This window comes from Anopheles coluzzii, chromosome 2, assembly GCF_943734685.1.
Source record: "Anopheles coluzzii chromosome 2, AcolN3, whole genome shotgun sequence".
Classification (NCBI taxonomy): domain Eukaryota; kingdom Metazoa; phylum Arthropoda; class Insecta; order Diptera; family Culicidae; genus Anopheles; species Anopheles coluzzii.
The window spans coordinates 113,455,662-113,477,115 of record NC_064670.1 but is presented as its reverse complement, the minus strand read 5'-3'; the positions used below and the strand labels follow the sequence as shown (position 1 = coordinate 113,477,115).

General features: G+C 46.1%; 2 protein-coding genes across 2 annotated transcripts in view; both read right to left on the bottom strand.

The window, feature by feature from the left end:
• LOC120950337 (BTB/POZ domain-containing protein 9-like) overlaps positions 1–21,454 on the bottom strand; it is a 162,787-nt gene that overhangs the window by 19,465 nt on the left and 121,868 nt on the right. The window lies entirely within an intron of this gene.
• Positions 13,116–15,163, bottom strand: LOC120961416 (BTB/POZ domain-containing protein 9-like). The gene has a single exon (XM_040385130.2). The coding sequence runs from the start codon at positions 14,677–14,679 to the stop codon at positions 13,786–13,788; it is 894 nt and encodes a 297-aa protein (XP_040241064.2). The 5' UTR covers positions 14,680–15,163; the 3' UTR covers positions 13,116–13,785.

Here is a 21,454-nt window from a genome sequence, read left to right as displayed (position 1 = left end):
GCGCTCAAGAAGGGGGCTTTTTTGTTTGCAAATCGACCTTGTGGTGCTCCCGGGCGTTTCGACCGTTTGTTAGCATCCATCCGGGACCACCTACTCCGTTGCATGCCCGCAAAAAAATGAAACGAAAAAACCAACGCATAATATTGCTCCCACTGCCTGCACAGCTGCACAAGGTGGGGCCTTACCTTTTGCTTTCCCACCGAGTAGGCGACGTAAAACACAATTCCCATACGCTTGCACCGCGACCGTACCAGAAGGCTCAAGGATGCACGAGCCGGCCCCGAACGCCCGCGTGGTGTGTGGTTTTGCTTGCTTTTATGGACGCCGGATGTTTTATGTTTGCCGCCGTCAGCGGTTCCAACGATCTGTGGGGCTCCCAAGGCTTCACAATTACCGTCCCGGCGGATGGAGGGGACACGAGAGCAAAATCCGGGAACGGTTGTGAACCATGAACCGCGACGGCGGTGGCAGCGACCGGTGATTGGATGAACCTGAGGCGCCCAAATGCACGAAAAATTTGAACGGCCCACCGTTTCTGGGTGGTTTGCGATTTGGTGGCTACAGTTCAACCACGCTCGAGGTAAAGTTAATTCGAACTTCGGTTTCTTTTACGATCCTTGGATAAGCTCTCGTTTAATAGAGGACTAACTTTAGGGAAGGGTGATAAAAAGGTACTAGAATGGGTACTATGTGGTGAGCTAAGTAATTAAAATGGGTAAAGAATTCAATGCAATTTTCAAACAAATAAAAAGATTTCTATTTCTTTACACATAAATATAATTTTCAATTCAACAAAACACAACACACAACACAACAGATCACAATACTTTATCTCACGATCACTACACATTAAGAGTACTGACTAAAACTAACATTACCCAAAAATCTCATCCCCAAAACACTCGACCGCTCCCGAAATCCTACCACCCCACACCTTACCATATTGCTTTCCCCCTGGAGCGGAACTATAAAATAAATAATAATTTCAACGCTCTGCCACACACAGACGGACGCCCGCCGTGGAGTTCGGTAGGATATGGATTTGTTTGGAGAAAACCACTCTCAACGATGCGCCGCCATATAGCATAACGTTGCATATTGCGCTGGGAACAAAAAACAACAACTCAAAAACACACCCGCCGGCACAAATGGTGGCGGTTTCCAACCATTTTGGCACACCGAGCCATTGCATTTGCTTATGCTCTCGCGGTACTGTTTGCGCGCGTGTGTGGATGGAGGGGGGGAGGTGAACGGGGCAGCGCAAATGAATTGCGGTGTATGCAAGACCACCACTGGTGCAAGATGTTATTTTGTTACCTTTTTGTTTATGTAAGACATACCATCCCTCGAGACGCCTCCATTCGTTCTATGCGCGTACGACTTTTGCTTTGGCTGGTTCTCCCACCGACTGCGTGGAGGTGAATGCACCACTGCACCAAACTACTGCACGTCCAGCGTCATTTGTCATAGTGTGCCAAACTCCTCCACTCGTTTTTCCGCCCGGGCAGGAAAATTGAGGACATCAAACATCTTGCTTGGGAAAATAAACATCGCGCACACATAATGTGGGTTAAACCGTTGAGCACACATTCAATCGAATCTGACAACCGGATCAGCAGCGAGCAACCAGAGGAAAAGCGTGCAACCAGTGTGTGTATGTGTGTGTTTTTGCGCCTACAGTTTGCAGCAGTCAACAATGTTTGGACGGGAAAAATCGAACCTGAAACGATTTGACGGCGGTTTTGTGCGGACACTAATTGCCAGTGAAATCGGTACGTTTTGGCATCGTTGACTGCGAACGATCGCTGGGACCGTACTCCCGGAAACTATTCGTCAAAACTGGTACGTAATCATTACTGTGACACAGAGAGGGATGGTAGAGAGACAGAGAGACAGGAATGGGAACACTTGACACGAGACGACCATTTGTCATTTGAAGCTGCACTCCAACGGATCGATCGATACAATGTTGCATCCGGAACGATCGTTTGGGAATAAGTCAGCGAAAGAAACGAAGCTGATTCATCCATTTCCCTGTCGACAAAATCGAAAGGGAAGCGAAGGAAAGCGGTAGGTTTTAACGGGGTTGTATGCGCGTGGGGAGGAAAGAATGCGATACCATCGGTCACGAGCACGAGTCCGTAACCGTAAGGACAGGTCGAACATTATTTGGCACCACAGCTTTTGGGCGGGTTTTTTCGTGTGGCTGCAGCGCCGCATGTCACTGATCGGGCGATTAACTTCGCTTCGCAGTGCGACTCTATTTCACGCGTCGCGTTTGGGCAAATGGCTTCGTCACGACCCGTTCCGGGAATTGGGCGGTTTGTTCGTACATTGGAAAGGCATGGGGATGGGATTGGCGTCACAGCAACGACTAGGTGCCCGAGAGGTTGTCTTTAGTTGGTGGCACATGGGCGAATTTGCTTTGTGTATAAGAAAACATCAACATCAAGACGATGAATTGTTGACAGATTTTAGTAAAAAAGTTTTCGGATTTTATGTTCAGCGATAATTTCCTTTTATAAATTCTGAAAATAGGATCTGAGGGAAACATATAAAAAATCTACTAACAAGTTTCGACACAATAAATACAAATAAATACAAATAAATAAAAAGATTGATTGTTACAAATTCATATACTTAGAGCTGAAGAATGTAAAAAACATACATGTTGAGGTTTTAATGTCTTTCAATTTAGCAATAAACATAAACATCTGGTTGGAACCTCAAGTCTTCACAACCTCGGCAACATTTCAATGTAAAACCCGGGGAAGTTTCCTTACATCAAAAATCGAAAATCTTATCTGTTGGCTGGGAATTAATTACCTCAATAGTTGAATAATAGCCACATTAGTTGCTCGTTATCCTCTTAAACACCTGCTGATCCTTGTACTTCAAATCCACCCCAAAACAAACCACTCAACCCGACATCAACTGTGCACTCGACATCGGACGACCTTGAAAGTACCACAAGCACTTCTTTTGCATGCCTTAGAACAGATTCATCCACTGCTTCGACATTCGATGAATGCACAGTTCCAATCAATGAAATTTTCTACGGGAAAAAAACCTTTCAGGATGACCCAGCATGATGTACCATTTCAAACGCTGCTATTGTCTATCGGACTGGAGTGTAATGCATACCTTGCGTTGCCCCACAGGACAATGCACCGGATGTGTCTTATTAATGCATCATCAGGGAAGCACGACAAGATGCCGAAGCGTGTGTCGTACAGAAAGTCGTGACGGGCTGTGTTGTCTGCACCAAACGGCCGACAGGCCAAACACTTTCGAACCAGTGAGTTCGAGAGATATGCACCTATATGGGGTCCGTCGGTCACGTCAAGAGCGTCCTACACACGCTGCTTTGTCTCCAATCGAGCAGTCATTTCCGGTGTCCATTCGGTTCCGAGGGCTGAGTCACCGAGACGAAAGATCACTGCACCATGGGAGTTTTTGGGGTTTTTTTTGTAAGCTAAAAGGGAAGGAAATGGACCTCAGAAAGAGAGAGAACTTCAACCTTAAGGAAACAAAAGCATTTCATGCTGGGAAGATTGGCAAACGGGATTTACAGAGTGTGTGTGTATAATTGCGGAAGAGAGCGGGAACTGCTAACCGGACAGCAAGGAAGACGGGACACGCTTTCCCTTCGGTGAAAAGAAAACAAAAAGCGGAATAAAACGAACCAAGGGAAAGAAAAATAACTTCACACAATTCATTCCCGTTCCTTACCGGAGGGCCCAAACTGCCAAAATTTAAATTGAATCGATTTCGGCACGGTATCATCTGAGAGGATAAGGTTTCTTTTGAGGTTTTTTCAGGCTGTTTTTTTGAGTTTCCGACCAAGCAGGACAACACTCAGCAAGACATGGTCTTTACAAATGCTTTAGGAGTTTGTGTGCTTGAACGATGTGTCGAATTTATTTTATTTAAGTCTTTTAATACGAAAATAGTGTCCCTTAGGAATGAATTCCGACAATAATAACCTTCCTGCGATCATCAGCCGATGAATTACGTGTTTAAATTAAAAATTACCCATAAACAGAACTGTGACATGATTTTGAGTGCTCTTCCACAGCCTGTTGGTGCCTTTTCTTGTTTTGCAATTACTTTGCCTGCAAAGAATAAATTATGTTCGCAGACACGCAGATACGCTGCCCAAAAAACTTCCCAACCACGCGTGTGCCACCACGCGCAGAACGGCGCGCAGAAAGTCGTGACATCTCCCAGGGAGCGCACCAACAGTGCCAAAACAAAAAGCGCACCAAGAAAAAAAACGAATCTTCCCCATTTTCATCAATTTCGCCCGGTGGTCAATTTCGCCCACACGCTGGCCCCGGAAAGGTATTGATCTTTTTCTTTATTGCGCCCATAAATTAGTCGTGTTTCCATTATTATTGATACCGTCCTGCAGCGAGAGTGTCTGAGAAGCGATGTTCCTTTTTGGCGTTTTGGCAAGTACCCGGACACCGACATTCGGGTACATTGGTACCTTTGGCGGTCCACCTTAGGAGACCTTGGTCGCGGATCAGAGTCACCACGCCAGCCCGAAATGGCATCATCTCTGGCAGATGGTGGCATCGTCTGGCCGCCCTGGAGGTGGACGAGAGAGAGGAGGGAGTTTCGATTACGTCGTGTGCGAAAGAATCAAACACACTGCGCAAAAAAGGGCTGCCGAGGATGTGTTCACAATAAATATTTGCCAATATTAATTTATGCTTTCTGTGTCGCTTTCGGTTTTGCTCGGCGTCTCCATTGCGCTGTCTCAACGAGGTGTACAAACAGAGGCGAGGGAGAACAAAAGTATGAAATGTGTTATCTGGGCTGGAAGTAGGTTAAGTTGGGTGGCACGTGTGCGACGGTTTGCGCGAAGATTGCAGAAACTGTTGACAGAAGAAACGGTTGAGTCATGATCAAGACAGATGATCAACAGTGCTGTTAGAGTTTGCGGAACAACTTTGACCTTACATATAAAAGACAAATACAGTAAATTCGGGAATTCTTTTTATAATGACACATATTCTTAAGGCATATTCAGCTAGCGACATGTTTAGTTGATGCTTACACAAAGGAATCATAATAAAACGCTGTCACGAGATGTCTAACTAACCAAGATATCATAAAGTCTTGATACATTAAGCATATCTTGAACTTTAAGGTCCTTGAAATGACGATATTAATTGACTAAAAAAGATGTCATAGAAATTGTCCTTAAAACGTATTTAGAGAACAGGAATACAATAAATATATTTCATATAGAATTACTTTAAAAATGAAGTCTTCTTTGAATTTATTCTTGAAATCAGATTAATCAACTAATTCTATTTCAGCTAAGATGAATTTCATTGAACATTAAACTCAACGTTGCACGAGTTGGACATTCGAAGCATCTTGACCTGTTTCTTATCACCATAAAATACGAGCAATATAAACAAGAAAAAAAGGTACAATGCATTGTGCCTACCCCGATTAACTCCGAACACGCCAAATAAATCCTTCCGCTCTCTGAACAAGATAACACAGAACAAACCCCTCAAAGGGCTAGTAAAGAAAAAAAAGGGAATTCCAACTATCCTTTTTTGCCCCGCTGTACGACGGACAGTACACACCGATGCCGCTCTGGTCGGCTCTATTTACGATCGGCACTGTTCGAACCTCGACTGGACAAAGGACAGTACCTTCGCAGGAACGCCTCCGTGTCTCCCGTGTAACGGGCATGACCGGCAGGTGCCTGCCATCGATTTCCCAAAGCACACACACGAAAAAAGGCTTTACGATTCGATTCCTTTAGCCTGCGTGCGATCAGATAACGCTCCGATGGCTGTCACGGATTGCCACGGGTTACTTTATGGCGGTACGGCGGTTCCACCTTCCTGTCCCCGAAGGTCAGGACAGATAAGAGGCAGCCCATCAAGGGCAGCCGGGCAGGCAGTGCCGGAATTAATAAGGTCCCGCCAGATCGCTAGCAAGCACACTGAATGACCTTTTGTGGTGGCGCAGGAATGCCCTTCCAGGGTGTCATATTTTATTCCCAGTGCCACTCTGCGGGGCGGTGAAAATCCTTCCGAAAGGGCTTAAAATCCTTCCTTCCGGCACTGTGGCACACAAAAGGGTCTCCTTCCTGTGTGGATTCACCACGGAACATGGGCTAATGGGTAAGATAATTGTTCTGTTTAGCGTCCATCAGTGGTCAGCGTTGTTGCTGCGCTAGTGTCGCCGAGCGATCTTTGGTTTCTTTTTGGCCGGCGCACGTTGACTTTACACGCAACGGTGGCTTTGTGCGCAGAGGTCCGGTAAAACGGCTCGAATTACGTCACGGGCACTTTTGTGATCTTAGAAGAAAAAAAACACACACTCTCACAAACTCTGGACACAACGGGAAATGCGACACTGCATCCATCGGCAGGACTATTGGCAGGTCGCGGCCAGTCGGTGTAGAGTTTCGTCCGCGGTGCATGAGGAGCGCAGCGGCTGTCGCCTGGATGCGGAAACATTCCTGCGTGAGTGTGTGGATATCGGACGAGGCGCGCTTGCCTTGGAGGGAAATCTTGGGCCACGTATCAAATAATAAGAACGCTTCTTTTGTTTCATTGAAAACCACCCGCAGGAAACCCTTCCAGTGTGTACACAAAAACACCGTGCCCCGTCCACTTACACACTACACGGTTCTAGTTGGTTGAGTGGAATCATTTTCATAACCGTAGGACATTTGAGTGTTCATAATTTAAGCTACAAAGCGAGAAAAAAAACGGCACATTCTTAACTCATATCTCCAGCACGGCCACGTGCGTTACTCTAGGCACCTGCAGCGAAGCTCACGTTTCGCGCCCCGAACCTCACGCTCACTAGCTGATAAGCTGGCTGGCCGATTAAGGCGATCCGCCCGCTTCTACCACTCACCCACCGCGTTAAGATATCCATCGGTGGCGTGTCCAGGGCACGTCTCGCTCGATGACGACACGAGGATGGCTCGTGCCTGTCTCGTGATTGGCATTGTTTTTGGGACGGAGCGCGTCCGATTATCGCGACCGACGCATGATGCGGTCACACTTTTTTTTGTGTCGGCCCGGTCTGGATCCGTGTTTCTGCTGTCCAAAACAACAAATTACCGGTAGGGTGGACTGTCATCGTGAAGGGCCTGTTATCGCGTGCGGCACAGCGCTCAACGCAGATGACACAGTGCGTCATCGCTTGTGGGAAGTTGGGTGGTGGTTTTTCGGTGGTTAAGGTGCTGTTTGTTTTTTTCTTACATTTTGGGAACGGCCGATGATAAAATAGGTCAGTGGTGTAGTACGGGAGGCTTACGGTTGCTGAAGGTTACTTCTTGTTGATAAACTGGCGTGTGGTTCAGGCATTACGATAAATCAGGTGCTAGTTGATACTTAGTTTTATGATTATGATATATTCTTTCCTCTTTTCTTTATGTTGAAAAGCATTTAAGGTGCACAGGACATCAAATCTTGATGTACAGTACTTAGGATCAGAAACATTCTTTAAATCCATATGCTTAACCACGTCCTATTGAACAACCAATTTCAGACCCTTCTGACCTCTGAAAGTCTTAACTAAAGATACAGGATCAGAAACATTCTTTAAATCCATATGCTTAACCACGTCCTATTGAACAACCAATTTCAGACCCTTCTGACCTCTGAAAGTCTTAACTAAAGATACAGTTTTACAAACGTCCAAGACTCTTACGCACGTAAGGATCGAATGCACATTACAATGATGGTAGTTATCATGATTGAAATAGAAATAGAAAACTTTTAATGTCTTTTTTCATATTTTTCAATCGCTGTTTGTGTTTATTTTATTGCAATCGTGTGAGCAATCGTGACACCATGACCGAACCCGCAATAATATGACATGAAATAAGCATAAACAAAATGAAGTAATATTTGGCCGACATTTAAAATTACAACGTGTTATCTCTAAAACCAAAACAACAAGCAAAATCGCGAACCGTTCGCGTGGCATGGAAAGTTCCTTTCGTAAGAATGGAACCAAATAAGCTTATCGCGGAACTGCTTAATCCGAAAATTGTCTGTTTCTTTTTTTATGTTAAAGGGCGAATATTCAATTACCGGACAAAAGTACTGCTCGGTATGCGTTCATCGGTTATAATTAGACACACGCGTTACCGTAAACATAATTATTTAACGCTACCTCTATTGAAAATAATGAGAGCAGTACAAAAAAAAAAGCTTGAATCGTGTGCCTCCTTATCATCGCTTACTGATAGAAATGTGGCACACTAACACACACGCAAGCTCCAAACGATGCTATGTGTCAATCAAACGAGTCAAAACAAATGTTTTTTTTAATGCTGCAATTGAATATAAAGTTGTGTTTGCATCATTCAAAAACTAAAGCAAAGGTCTAGGTCCAGGCGGGTGCTTGGAAAGGGCAGCAGCCTAATTATTTCCCCAATGCTACGTCTACCCACACTGTTAATCTGTTCTGACGGTGGTCGTATCTTACGGTGGTTCCATATCTGCCGCGACACCTTCGGTTGGCACGCGCTCCTCGCTAATGTGACGATAAGCAAAAAGGAAAAATCTCCCTCAATCCTGGGAGGAGTAAAAATCTGAATAAAAGTAAACCCCAACACACCCAACCTCCGCCTATCACAAAGCGCATCAATTATCTTTTGAACAGATGTTTTGAAAGCTCTATCCGCTTGTCGCACTAAACGGCGAGCAATGTTAAATGGCCGGTGGCCCTGAATGCCGTAGCCGTTTGCACCGTGTTTGTTCTCACCCTCATTACTCGTGTACAGACGCCGGGGCAGACGCAAAAAAAAAGTAACAGCCAACCAAACAACCGACTAGCAATAAAACCGCCACCCACCGAGGTCAGCGCGCGTGTGCGAAAGCTCCCGGTCTGGCCGGGTCTGTGCCGACGCGCGCTCGCCCTCGTACGTGTACTTTTGCGCCGGGCTCTGCACCGTTAACCGTGGCTGGGTGTTTGTATTTGAGCTACATTTTGCTATGTTGTTTTTTTGTTGTTGTTGTTGAGTTGCGTACCTTCCTCTTCATTATCAGGTGCAAGGTAATGTTGTGTGCGTTTTTCGATGGGTTGGGGTAAACTAAGTGCTAGACGGAATAAAAAACAGTAACCGCAACACCGGTACAGAGAAAAGCGAATGTTTACGGAGTAAATGTAGGTGATTCGATAGTATGAGAATGTTCAGTTAATACTAGAGGTGGTAAACGAGTTTATGTAAAAATTTTAACTGAATTGATACTATTTTTTTTTTCCTTCCGTTTTCCGCTGCGCCGGCCAAGACGGAAGCTCCAAAGGTTTATTTTTTATAATTTGGCAACATTAGTGGAATCATAACTTTTAAACTTTATTCTACATCATATCATAAATTAAGGCAATTAAACTGTATGCTGCATTTTGCTACATATTTGCAACAAGGTTGCTGCAAAGAATTTAAGTGGAATTGCATATGCGATTTGCTGACTTGGTTATAAATTTCGATATTTTATGTATTTATACATTTATACTGTCACAACTATTATACATAAGGTCAAACCCTTGCTGCAGTTTAAGCTCTCAGGCTCCGATGAGAAACACCACCATGATTTTATGCAGCCTACAATATGCAATAAAGTAAGAAGGAAAAGGGGTTTTGGACTCTTAGCTTGGATTAAGCAATTTTAACCGCTTCCTCCTAATTACATCATTACAAATAAATCCAACCTCAGTAAACGTGCCGCTAATCCAACAACTCAATCTTCCCGCAGCAGCAGCTCATCGGTTAATAAAGTAATTTTGCCATGAAGCCAGAAGCCATTTTGCAGTGTGCAGCAACAGCAACATTAGCTGGCTAATCAGGGCTATTTTTGGGAAGTAACAAAACACTGCACCCCACAGTGCCTTCAATTCAATCAAAACTAAGTGGATCATCTCGGGTAGAGTGCTGCTTTTATGGCTGCTAATTTCCAGTAGGCTGCTTGCATGATCAGACCCCCTCCCCATCTCCCCCTGCGCAGCAGAACAATCCATTAGGGAGATATAAAACCGCAACTATTATGCTTCCGTAGCACGCCGCATTTTGATTAATATTTCAAACTGGCTAATTTAAATCATTATGTGCCGGCCGCACCGCCTGTCCACAACAGACATGTCTGGGACAAAGTGCTGTGTGTGTGCCGTTCTGTTCCAAGCTCCTACAGCACGGATAATCGCAATTTCCGTCTAATAATTGTAGCACACCAGATGGCTGGCTGCCGTTGCGTTCCTGAGCCTGTTTCGGTGTGCTTTTAGTTGAAATAGGAACTGGGTTCCCTTTTCTACACAAACACAAAACAAACAGCGCCATCCGTCCTCTGCAGGACACGAGCACGTTTTGCTGCACCGATCATACGCCAAGTACGATCCCCGCCTTTTCGAGGCAGCGAGTGCAGCACACGCGAGTACACGCCCCGCATGAGTGCGTATGCAAATATTGGACACGAGCACGGACGGGACAGTCTGCAATTTAGATAATAACAATGAATGTTTGCTCTGCCCGCAAGAATGAAGTCAACGCGATCTCCGGAACCTGCTCTGCAAAAGGGAGAAGCATTCCCGTGGACGACCCGTCGTGGGACGGGAGCGCATAATCAGTTCGCGTGTTTGCTCGGGCCAGGATCGGGGTAGCTGCAAAAGGCAAAACTCTCGATTTCATTTTCGGCTCATCCGGCTGTGCATCGAAGTGCAGTCAAAAAGCGACGCAAGAGTTCCAACCATCATGGAAGAAGCGCAAGAAGACACACACTTGGCAAGTGTCTTAATTTTGGAGTACGAACCAGCGCAGCGCAGCCCCAACGCCGGTGGCAGTTTGCCGCAGTTTGGGCTTGGGTGGCAGCGGTGGCCTTGGTACATGGCCACGGGTTGCCCATGAGCCCGGGTCCCGGTCCGGCTCTTCCTTGCTGGGTGGTATCGTACCGGCGGTCGGTCGGCCGGCCGGTTTCACGTGAACCAATTTTGAGGGCGAAAAAATAGGCTGCTGGCGGCGGATCCAGCTTCAGTGGTTCGTGCTTCAAAATTGAGCAATTAGCCGGCGGTCGGCATTTTGGCTGTTGCCGTTTTGCTCTTTTGTTTACCAAGCGGAATGAGCTTGTTTTGTGGCACGGCGCTTGCTCAGACCCAGACGCAGAACCACCGCAAGCGTTTCTGGGTGGTCAACTCGAATTATGATGTTCTGTGTGAGGAACGGTGTATGCAGCAAAAAGGGCTTTTTTTGGTGGGTTTGGTTTTATTCCTTCGACGAAACAGTCTAGCGCTGCATTTGGTGGTCCTAACGGTCGTTTTCCAGCTGCCGTTTTTTGCGATGCAGTTTACTAGCAATCGATCTACGCAAACTTTTGTTTTGTAGGGACGTATCTATAGAATGTAACTGTCCAATAAAGGCTATCGTGCGTCATCGCTCCGAAGAAAAACACATCAACAAGCTTGGGGTTTCTCCAACACGCCAAATCTATCACTTACAAGCTAAAATACTAAAGCCCTCACCGTCTACTTGTAGCATTAATCCTCACTGCTTGCCTCCTTATCGACAACTTACGCGTAATCTCAGGAAGGGGGAGTGTTTACATTTCAAGGTTACGTGCTTTCTATTCGATATCTATATGATTTTCCATTTTTCCTTTGCTCCACTCCCAGACAATGACCGCCAAATTCTCGTATCGCATCGTATGTTTGTTCCTGGCCTCTCCCAAAAATTACACTCTCCCCAAGTCATTGATGCTACATCATTCTGACTTTGCACTATAAGCCCAGCCCATTACCCACCCTGCCTCAATTCAAAAAACAACAGGCTACGGCGCAACAACTTGCGCCACCCTACATAGCACCTACACCAAACAGGGGGTTGTTGCTTCCCGAATCACCCTTTTCTCGAGGCACGAGGTATGCGAAAGCTCAGCGGCCTTGCGTTCACTGCCAGGGAACGTGACGATCACGAGACCCGGGAAACAACGGTCCATCCGCCGCGCGCAAGATAAGCCACTTGCCGCTCTCGAGCAGCGGCGGCGGCCGTGGTTATAAATATGCTTCAATTTGCGCCATCACCGCGAGCGTGACAGAACCTCCATTGGCCGGGTGGGAGGGTGTAGTGTAGGCCCGTTATGAGGTCGTTCGTGGTGGTCCGTGCACCATCGGCGGCACCTAGGCTTTCGCCGTGCGCTAGAATAATCTTATCTGGTGCGGGTGCTGATGGTTGGAGGAGAAAGGGTTGTTTTGCAAGCCAACACCGCTTCGTAGGTGTGTTGACGGTCGACGGGAACGCGCCTTGTGCCATTGACGCGTGACTTACCTGCTGGTCAGCGGATGCGCTGATAAGCGATGGGTCCCGGCTCAAGTTCATACATTGTTTTTGCGAATGGTGCGACTGTACCCGCGCAAACCCTGGTGACTAACTGGTGCTGTTTGCAGTGGAGTGGAAAAGACATGGAGTTTCCAGTGAATAAATTGGAGGAGCATTTTAACACTCTCTGGGTGCTGTGTGGATCGTTTTCGATCTACAGCTGTTTACACTCTCCTTCTCTGTGATTGGTCTCAACGCATATTGCAGAACCGGCATTGTCTCTGAGGATCAGGAAGAGAGTGAACGAACGTGAACCAGTGAAACGCTCTCACCGCTTTCTTATCTTGTACTGTGTTCTCCGCAGAATCTTCTTCTTTGGCACAACAACCGTTGTCGGTCAAGGCCTGCCTTTATCCAGTGGTGGAGTGAGCTTAGCTTTCTTTGACTTATTGTTACCATAGCAGGATAGTCAGTCCCACGTATAGGGGCACGGTCTATTCGGGGCTTGAAGCCATGACGGGCATGTTGTTAAAGTCGTACGAGTTGACGACTGTACCATCAGACCGGACCGATTCTCCGCAGAATGCTAATGCAAAATGCCAGCGCCCAGAGTGTTAAACATGTAAAAATACACAAGTGAAGTACTCACGAAATTAATTTAAATTAATTACTATTATTATCAGCTACGAAGAAACAGATTTATTAGAAAAAAATCAAATTGGACAGAGTTAATGTGAAAAATATTAAAACACAGAGTAAGAATCCTTTTAAAAGACTGATCGTAACATCATAATCTTAAATGCTTTAAGTTTATGCTTAGTTATGAGATTCTTCAGAGTGTTTTGATTAAATCTGGTACACGTTCAAGTTGAGTATGTCTTATAAAAATTCATTTTAAACGTCAAGTACGATGTTTCATACAATTTCACGTTTAAAAGAATACTCTGAAATTGGTTCTGATTCAATAGATATAAATCGATTTGTTGATGTTCCCTTATATTTGACCGTACAATGTTCTATCTATTGTAATTGATATCTAAAAGGGCAAACCAAAAGGACAAACCACTCACTTTAAACGTATCAGAGATCTATTACTGTTGGCAGCATTGCTTACCTGCCTTGCATGTACAGCTAAAGGACAAGATTTTAACTACTCCAAATTCATACCTTTCATGAACCTGCAACATATGAATAAAACAAAGAGCCATAATGGGAAAATGGACTACGATCTCATGTTTAGAGGATACTCCACATTCGACACCTTTGCTCCAACGCTGCTTATCGGATGAAACTTGTATGACAGGCTTTACTCGATGATAATGGTGTGCGATGAAAAAAAATAATTCCACTCGAATGCTGTTGGCTAGGAAATGTTTACCCAAATCGAGCTCTCCCATTATTGAAGCCGAGGACGAATTGTACCATGTAATCCCATTCATTGTTATAGTCCGCTCTAACACTGCAAATAGAAATGGTGAATCAGTTCACATGCAACTACCGTTCCATAATGTATGCTTACAGGGTGTTGCACGATAAGGCAACTTTGTTAACCTTTCTTTCTCAGCCAGTATAGCCAGCAGACGGCTCTGGCTGAGCACATTAGCACTCCGCACCACATTCAGCAGATCGTCCCGAGACATCAGCGTAAAGCGTATCTTATTGAACAGCTCTTCGGATTTATCCCCTTTTTCTGAATTGAATCGGCACCAATCAAGGACGGCTTGAAATAGCTTTACCTCTGGAGGATAAAACGTGCTCCGCTCGAGTAAGGTGTTCAGGATGTCATGGGAGATTGTACGGATCATTTGCTGCTTTATGATGCTATCTGAATTCACCTCCATAAAGGTGTAGCATGCAGAAGCTAAATCGGGTAGATTCAACAAACAGGCCGTGTCTAATGCAGCGCAAACATTGTCCAAGCAAATAACTTTGCACAGGTAATCTGAAATAGCCTTCTGCAAGTCGATAAATTGGTATTGATGGGCTAATTTGAGTATGTCTAATAAGTCATCATGGTTCACTTGTTTCGGTGACAAACAGCCTGTGTAGATATACGTCATCAGATACTTGAATGCTTCTACCGGAACATCCATTGAAATCTCATTCTGCTTTGACTCCTTCAATCCACCATACAACAAAGCCCGAAAGTATTCACTCCTTGCCGACAGGATATTCCGATGCGCTGGAAGATGTTCACCCTGCACGATAAAGGTGACGTCCGCATTGTCGGCGGTCATGTACAAATGTGCGAGTTGTGCTACCAAAACTGCTGTTTGGTCTATTTCTTCGACGGACAAGCGGCTGTTTTCGGTCATGTTGTGATGAAATGGTGACAGTTCACAAGCGTAATACAACTTTCGCTGCAGAAACTGTTTCATTATGAAGTTTACATCATCTGCAGGGAAATAGTGTTTGATTGATATGATTAAGCCGATTATCCGGGGACGATTTCACGAACAAGCACACAACTCACTGAGCGAAGCGAAATTTCAGGCGTTAGTTCTTTAGCATATCGCTCAACTCAACTGTTTATTAGTACTGCAAACAGTGTTCAAGTTGGGACCTTGCAGGAGCTCACCAACTGTTCAACAAGGCAAATCATGCAAAAACTTTCATGTCAGAGCAAATTTGTTGCAGTTTCTTTATTTACATAATAATTTGTGGGACAACCACCCAAGTTGTTGTGTGTACTTCTCTTGAAGGAAGTAACGGAAAGTTGTTTATATTGATCATCTAGCTCAATTTCGGGAGTTTTGTTTATTTCCAAATTCTAAGCTGAAACGTTTGCGTATTAACGTCTACAAACGGATCCTTTGTTTCAAATCGAATACTCGTGTCGTGTTTACGTAGAGCGGTTCACGATTTCTTTTTGATCAATATATAAATCAAAGAATGGCATCGTTTTCCTAACATGTATACATAAAAACCATCTAGAAGAGTTGATGTTTACCAAAAATAGCCAATTCAATATAGCTTCCTTTTTCTGATTAGTTTTAGCACCACGTCCATGATTGCAGGGGATCGTGCTCGATTAGAACATACCCCGCTGAATCGGACGGTAGGTGAAGCGGACTGCCCTTCACACAACACGCCACCGATCACAATCAGTCAGCGCTGAGAAAACAAACCAAATATGATCCACCACCACGCAATGCTATTCATGTAACCCACATTGTAACAGGGCCTATTAATCAAAAAAACGTCCCTTCACCGTGTAGATGCGGCATTAAAGTGCACATGCGCGCGACGATTCGATGGGACGCCGGGGTACGCGCACTATTTTCGTCCACGGTTCCCAGTTCCGCTGGCCCGTGAAGGATTCCGCTGAACCGGACACACCACGCGCCACGGTTCTACTTCCGTTTATGGCAAAATCGCACCAAAACTCATCACCGCGTATCCGCTTCGCCATGCGTGTGTTGCTGCTGCGGAGAACATAAATTAACAACAAAAAGTTATAACAGTTACATACACACAACAACAGCATCAAAAACAAAAACCCCCATGGACAGAGCACCGCGCAGCAGCCCCAGAAAGGAAGGTCAGTGGTTTCAGCCCGGCTAGATAACTTCCCGCGAGTGTCTATCAATCGACCCCGAAACAGACGACGTTCGTGTGTTGTCCGGTCGCAGCATGCTTATCGCAAGCCGGACGCGTGCGCCAACAGTACGCGCAAAGAGCAAAACGAGCGTATCTTGCTGATGATCGTTGCCGCAGAGGTCCAATCCGGGTGGGACAGGCCCTATCATTCGTACGGGTGATGGATGCAGCCCGCACGCGTTCCTTGAGGCCGTTTCCGGTGCGGACGCGACCGTTGACAGCGCTAGTGTTACGCGGAGGTTGTCAGGAGGGCATGCAAGTGTGATGGATTGGGATGGAAACAAGGGCCAAGACGACTCCTGGCTCAAGTGGCTTAACTACTGATTGACGAATGCAATCATTTTTCACTATTTTTCGTCAGAATTGTTTGGTTCATGCTTCTAAGCTAAGACCGACTAGCATTATCAAATACCAGCGACCAGATGGTATTTTCAAGGTGACAATACTGATGAAGATGGCTTATGTATGGGTTTCATAAGTTTTGAATAGTAAAGTTATTGCTCCCCTCAAACTCCGAAATCAACTCTACGAGGCACGAAAAACATGACTTCAGACTTTTTTTTTCTTTTTTGCATGACAAATGATCGTTTTTATAATGTACATGACAGTTCGATCTGCGATCTATTTCTAGTCGATCACACAAAAGTACAATGTACGCACTGCACTCACATTTCGACAAGGACATGGCTCTGCACCCAGACGGGCAGCCCGCAGCGAATGGGGCACCCAATCGTGCATGCTCCTGTCGAAACGCGCCCTATCTCGTCAATCAATTATGCAAAGTATCATAGCACCAGGCGAGGCGGGAGTGCAAAAATTATACCAAAAAAAAAAAAGAAAAACATCATCAAGATCATGTCACTTTCAATCTATTTCGCTACAAAGTTCATTTTTCATCGATTAGTTACCGTTTTTTGGAGGTGTTCTTTCAAGGTCCTGCAGGCGTGATTAAGCTCACTATGCGGGAGGTGCGCTTGTGTATCGAAGGAGTGGTGATCTACTCGATCATCCATCGGCCCAGCAGGTTGAAATGGATATCGACACATACGCGTTTGATTTTGGCATTAAAAATACATCGTACGTCGGTAACTTACGGTGACGATGAGATCAGCGACCACTGTGCGACCTTGACAATATTTCGGTGTTGTCGAGGGTCGGCACGAAAATCGCGCCAACTTAACCACCCGCATCGCACGAGATCGTAAATCGGTGCTCTCGGGCCCTCGTCGTTAAGTTCTTTATCGTTGATTAAGAGCAAAAATCTAGCATGCCCCGATTCGCGCCCGTGCAGGCAAGCGTGTTTAGTACCACAGAACGACATAAAAAAAAAACAAAACGGCAAGCCAACACCGACTCCGCACGATCACCGACTTTTCGCCACGACGCGGGTGGCACTCTGCGTCCGCGTGCCGAGCCCTGGCGTAATTTCCAACCCGAGCACAAATCGACGCGGAGTTGAGCCTTGACTTTTTTGCGTTGGTTTTGGGCTGCCCGGGGTTTTTTTTTTTGTGTGAGCAAACGATCGGGGTGGGCCAACGTTTCAAGCGCGTTTGCGCGCTCCGTCGGGTTGGTTTGGAGTGTCCCGTTCGATCGATTGCCATCAAGCCCATCGGAAGTGCATAACTAAGCAGTTTTGAAGTGGTCCCCGGGAGCGGGACTGCAGCTTTTTTGCTGCTTTCCAAAAACAGATGCACTCGTCACCCATGCCGTGCCTGGGAACTTCCTGTCCCACTGGGGGGGAGGAGTGTGTTCTCAGTGAGTGGTTTGGAACGCCCAGGACGGGCCTGCGCTGACGGATGCCAATTTGTTGCAGATCGTATCGCTGATAAGCCAATGTCGCCAGGCAGAAACCCTCCTCCCTGAAGACCTCAGCGGGATTTATTTAGTAAATAAATATTCATCAGTCCACAATGAGCGTCGCTGTTGGTCGCTCGCGATGTCACTGCACCCTTCCGGAGTGCGCACTGTCGTCATCGTCGTTGTCGTCGAGTGTGTGGGCTAACCATCACCCCCCGGTCCCGGGAGTACTTATGCAAATGAGACAGCAATCAGGACCACGTGGCCACCGGTTAGCATGGTGACGGACGTTCGGGGATTCGAAATGTTTCTTTCTTTTTTTCTTGCTCAACATTACCAGGAAGGACCGGTGATGTTCGTCGTCCTACACTGGCCACCGTGAAATCGGTGCCAAAGCCCGTGGCAGGCATGCCCAAGACACAGCGCTTGTTGCACGAACGTGCTGCACATGTGCCATGGGGACCGCCCGCTGGTGTGGCGCAATGTTGTCGCCAGTGTTCGTGCCCAGGATTGTGCCATATGCGTACGAAGACTTTCCGGCTGCTGCAACTAGCTGCAAGCTGGACGACAAACTTGCTCTGTGCCATTCGATCCGGGTGGCGCTGTAGGAAGCCGGCTCGGACCGACTTCACAGTACGTGCAGTCACGGTGGTCACTAACATTATTAATGGAATATGGGCCGTAAGCAAGCGAAATCTCCCAGCCTGCAACGACTGTCAGCTTCACCCTGTCATAGAGAGATGCCGACATCGAGAACTCCTGACGTGCGGGATGCTTGTCCTTCATTCCTTTTTTTTTTTGTTACTTTCTTTATTCCACCCAATACTCCAAGAGGTTTTGGACAAATTTTGTGCTTTGCGTCGTCGGAAAGTCGAAACCGTCACACTGTGAGGCTTCAATGTCAGCGCAAGCACAAATCCCAAAGCTGTGCGCGTCCGTTTGAAGACTAAATTACAATAATAAAACAATCACTGCGCAACAGGTAGTCCAAAGCTGCCGGCCAAACTTAGACCGGAGGACACAGCAACTTTCTGCGCACATTGCACATTTCCAAAAAGGGTCGGTCATTGTCCGGCACGTTCATCGCAGCACAGACCGAGCTACAAAAAAAAGGATCACTCGTCGGCACGGCCTATGACCATTGTGCAGCAGGTAGCTCGACCGGAACCGGCATCTCGGTGCATCCACAGCAGTGCTTCATAGAATTCGGGGCGACTTCCTGGCGATGCCGGAGCGACGACCAACAAGCAAGCGCCACACACGGAGTCTTCCCCGGGCAACCGAATGCCCGCTTACAAGCGGCTGCTAATCAACGCTAAATGGCATAATTATTGCCCAAAAATGGTCGCGAGAATATAACACAGCGTTCCCTGGGAATTGATCTCTCCCGAACCATATGTTGCGTCGGGCGTGCTGCTGTAGCGCCGTGCTTTGAAGTTGACCGATTCGTTCGGGAGGCGTTAAGATCGGCGGCAGTAACTTATCTTGTTCGATGATCCCGAGTTCGAGGTTCTACCTTTCCGGGAATTCGTTTTGTTGCGTAAATAGTGGATGTGCTTTTTAATCTTTTTGTGGCCCACCGTGCTAGATTGCTTCCGATGAGGTGAGGGTGCAGGCACGCACGAACTGGTGGCCGTTGATTAGATTGTTGACGGAACATTTTGTGCCTGGTCTGAAGTGCGTGTCGAAATTTGATCCTGCTTTAGGGTAATGTGTTAATGTAAGCTGTTGAGTACGGGACATAGATCGATTTTGGATGTTTCAAAGATAATTTCCCTATTAGTAACGAAGAATCAAGCAAAACAAGGATTAAATGATCTTCTCTTGACCTAATTTTATTTATAAAATAAATTAGTTATTAAAAAATTCATAAAAAAATAAAAAATGACAGAGGTTTTAGGTAAAACTTGAAAAAAGATGAAAAATTTTATGTTTTTTATACCTCAACATCTAAGCCCATAGCTCATTTTAAATAAATGTACATGTTATGAATGAGTTTTGCACCGAACCCCGAACTAATCATATTCAGTTTCACATTGCCTTCGATGCTTATCTTTTGTCGCCCTCATTTTTCATCCACATTTTATTTATTCCTTCCTTAAGCATAACCAATTATTAGTCCAGGCGTTTAAAAACTGAAAACAAACAATTATAGCCTTCGAGTAATTTTTTCAACAAAAACAACTAAAACGAAGACAGAAAAAACTGTCACTATCGCCTAGTTTGGTAGCGTCCCTATCGTGCCTCTAATCTAACGCTCGTTATCGGCCAACTGGTTGAACTAATTCTTCAACCTTACACCCCGTTTGTCACGGGCATATCTTGATGCAACGTCTCGTACCGAAATTCCCTCATCCGAATGGAATACCAGCGCGTCTACGATCGAGCCCAAAAGGGAAATAAATCACGACAACCTGTGGCGTGTGCTTAATTAAGCGTTTTGGTCGCAAACGCGCAGACCAAAGCCCGCGTAACACAAACTAGACAACATCCTATTGTCATACGTCCAGCCCGTATGCAAATGCGTTTGTAGTATCTCTGTGGATCACCGTCTAGATACAGGTTTTGTTCCAAAAGTCTCACTTCTCCGAGATCACTTCGTAGTTTTTGAGTGCTTCGAATTGAATTTCTAAGCTGACCGCACACATTGTTCCAAAGCATCCCGGCGATTTAGAATGCAACGCCCAGAAAAGTCGCCGGGCGCTACCTTTCCCTGCCTAAGCGAAGGTGTTCCCTAAAGCAAACTGTTGGAGAAAAAAGCGTCCGCAGAAGATACCTGCTTTCGTCTTAATTAAGAAATCAATCATGGTGCAAACGTCCTCCAAGCAGCGTACGTTCGCTAGGGACGAAGCCCCTTCGTTCCGTTTTTTGCACACACACACACGCCTACATTTTGTTACGGTACAACGCCTTCAAAGTGATCGACCACCGAACACGCTAGAACGGTTGTTGAAGTTCTGTTGGCGCTTCGAAGCAGATAAAATATTACAAGTGCACCGTTACCACAAGAGTGATGCACCGAAAACGGCACAATCATCAAAAGGTCCACCAATTCGATACACTTATAATTACTGGTGCCGGAGCAGCGCGGCACGCGTTTTAACGACCACCCGGAGCCGGTTGCTAAGAACCGGAGAGGGAACGATTTAAGGGTACAAACAGACTTTCGCATTATGATGGCTGCCAAACGCCTTGAAGGGAAATAAATGTATTGAATTAAGGCGCCCATAGCTTTGTGTATTATACGCATATTGGTTGTCCTTGGGGCGCGAACGGCATAGAATACAATGCTCCACCCCACACCCTGTCTATGAATATTCATCCTGCCGCGTGGAACTGTCAAAGCCGAGCTGAACTTATGATTGCACCCTTATCCCGTTCCGGATGCATTTATTGACTGATGTGTGTCGGTGTGTTTCGCGGATAAAGCGATCGTGGACGTAGAATTGGCTGAAAATTAAGCGAATGTTGCTCACCTTAGGCGACAGCGGACAGCCCGGTTCACACACACACGCGTACTGTGGTAACGGATCACTTCATGTTCCATCATGGCGCCATTTAAGTTGTGTTCGCGATCCAACGACACGTTCCATATCACGCGACAGTAATTGGTGCTGTACACCAGCACACTCCCAGCAATATATTACCGTGACAGTGGCAGGTTGCTTAATCATCCACTGTCGTGTCGGCTGACTGACTGACGGACCGGGCGGGAGCAGTTAAGGGCATAATTGTGCGAATAATAGTACAAGTACG

Bases quoted from the DNA above. Each gene is read 5' to 3' on its own strand.
- LOC120961416 (XM_040385130.2), bottom strand. From the start codon at position 14,679: ATGAAACAGTTTCTGCAGCGAAAGTTGTATTACGCTTGTGAACTGTCA.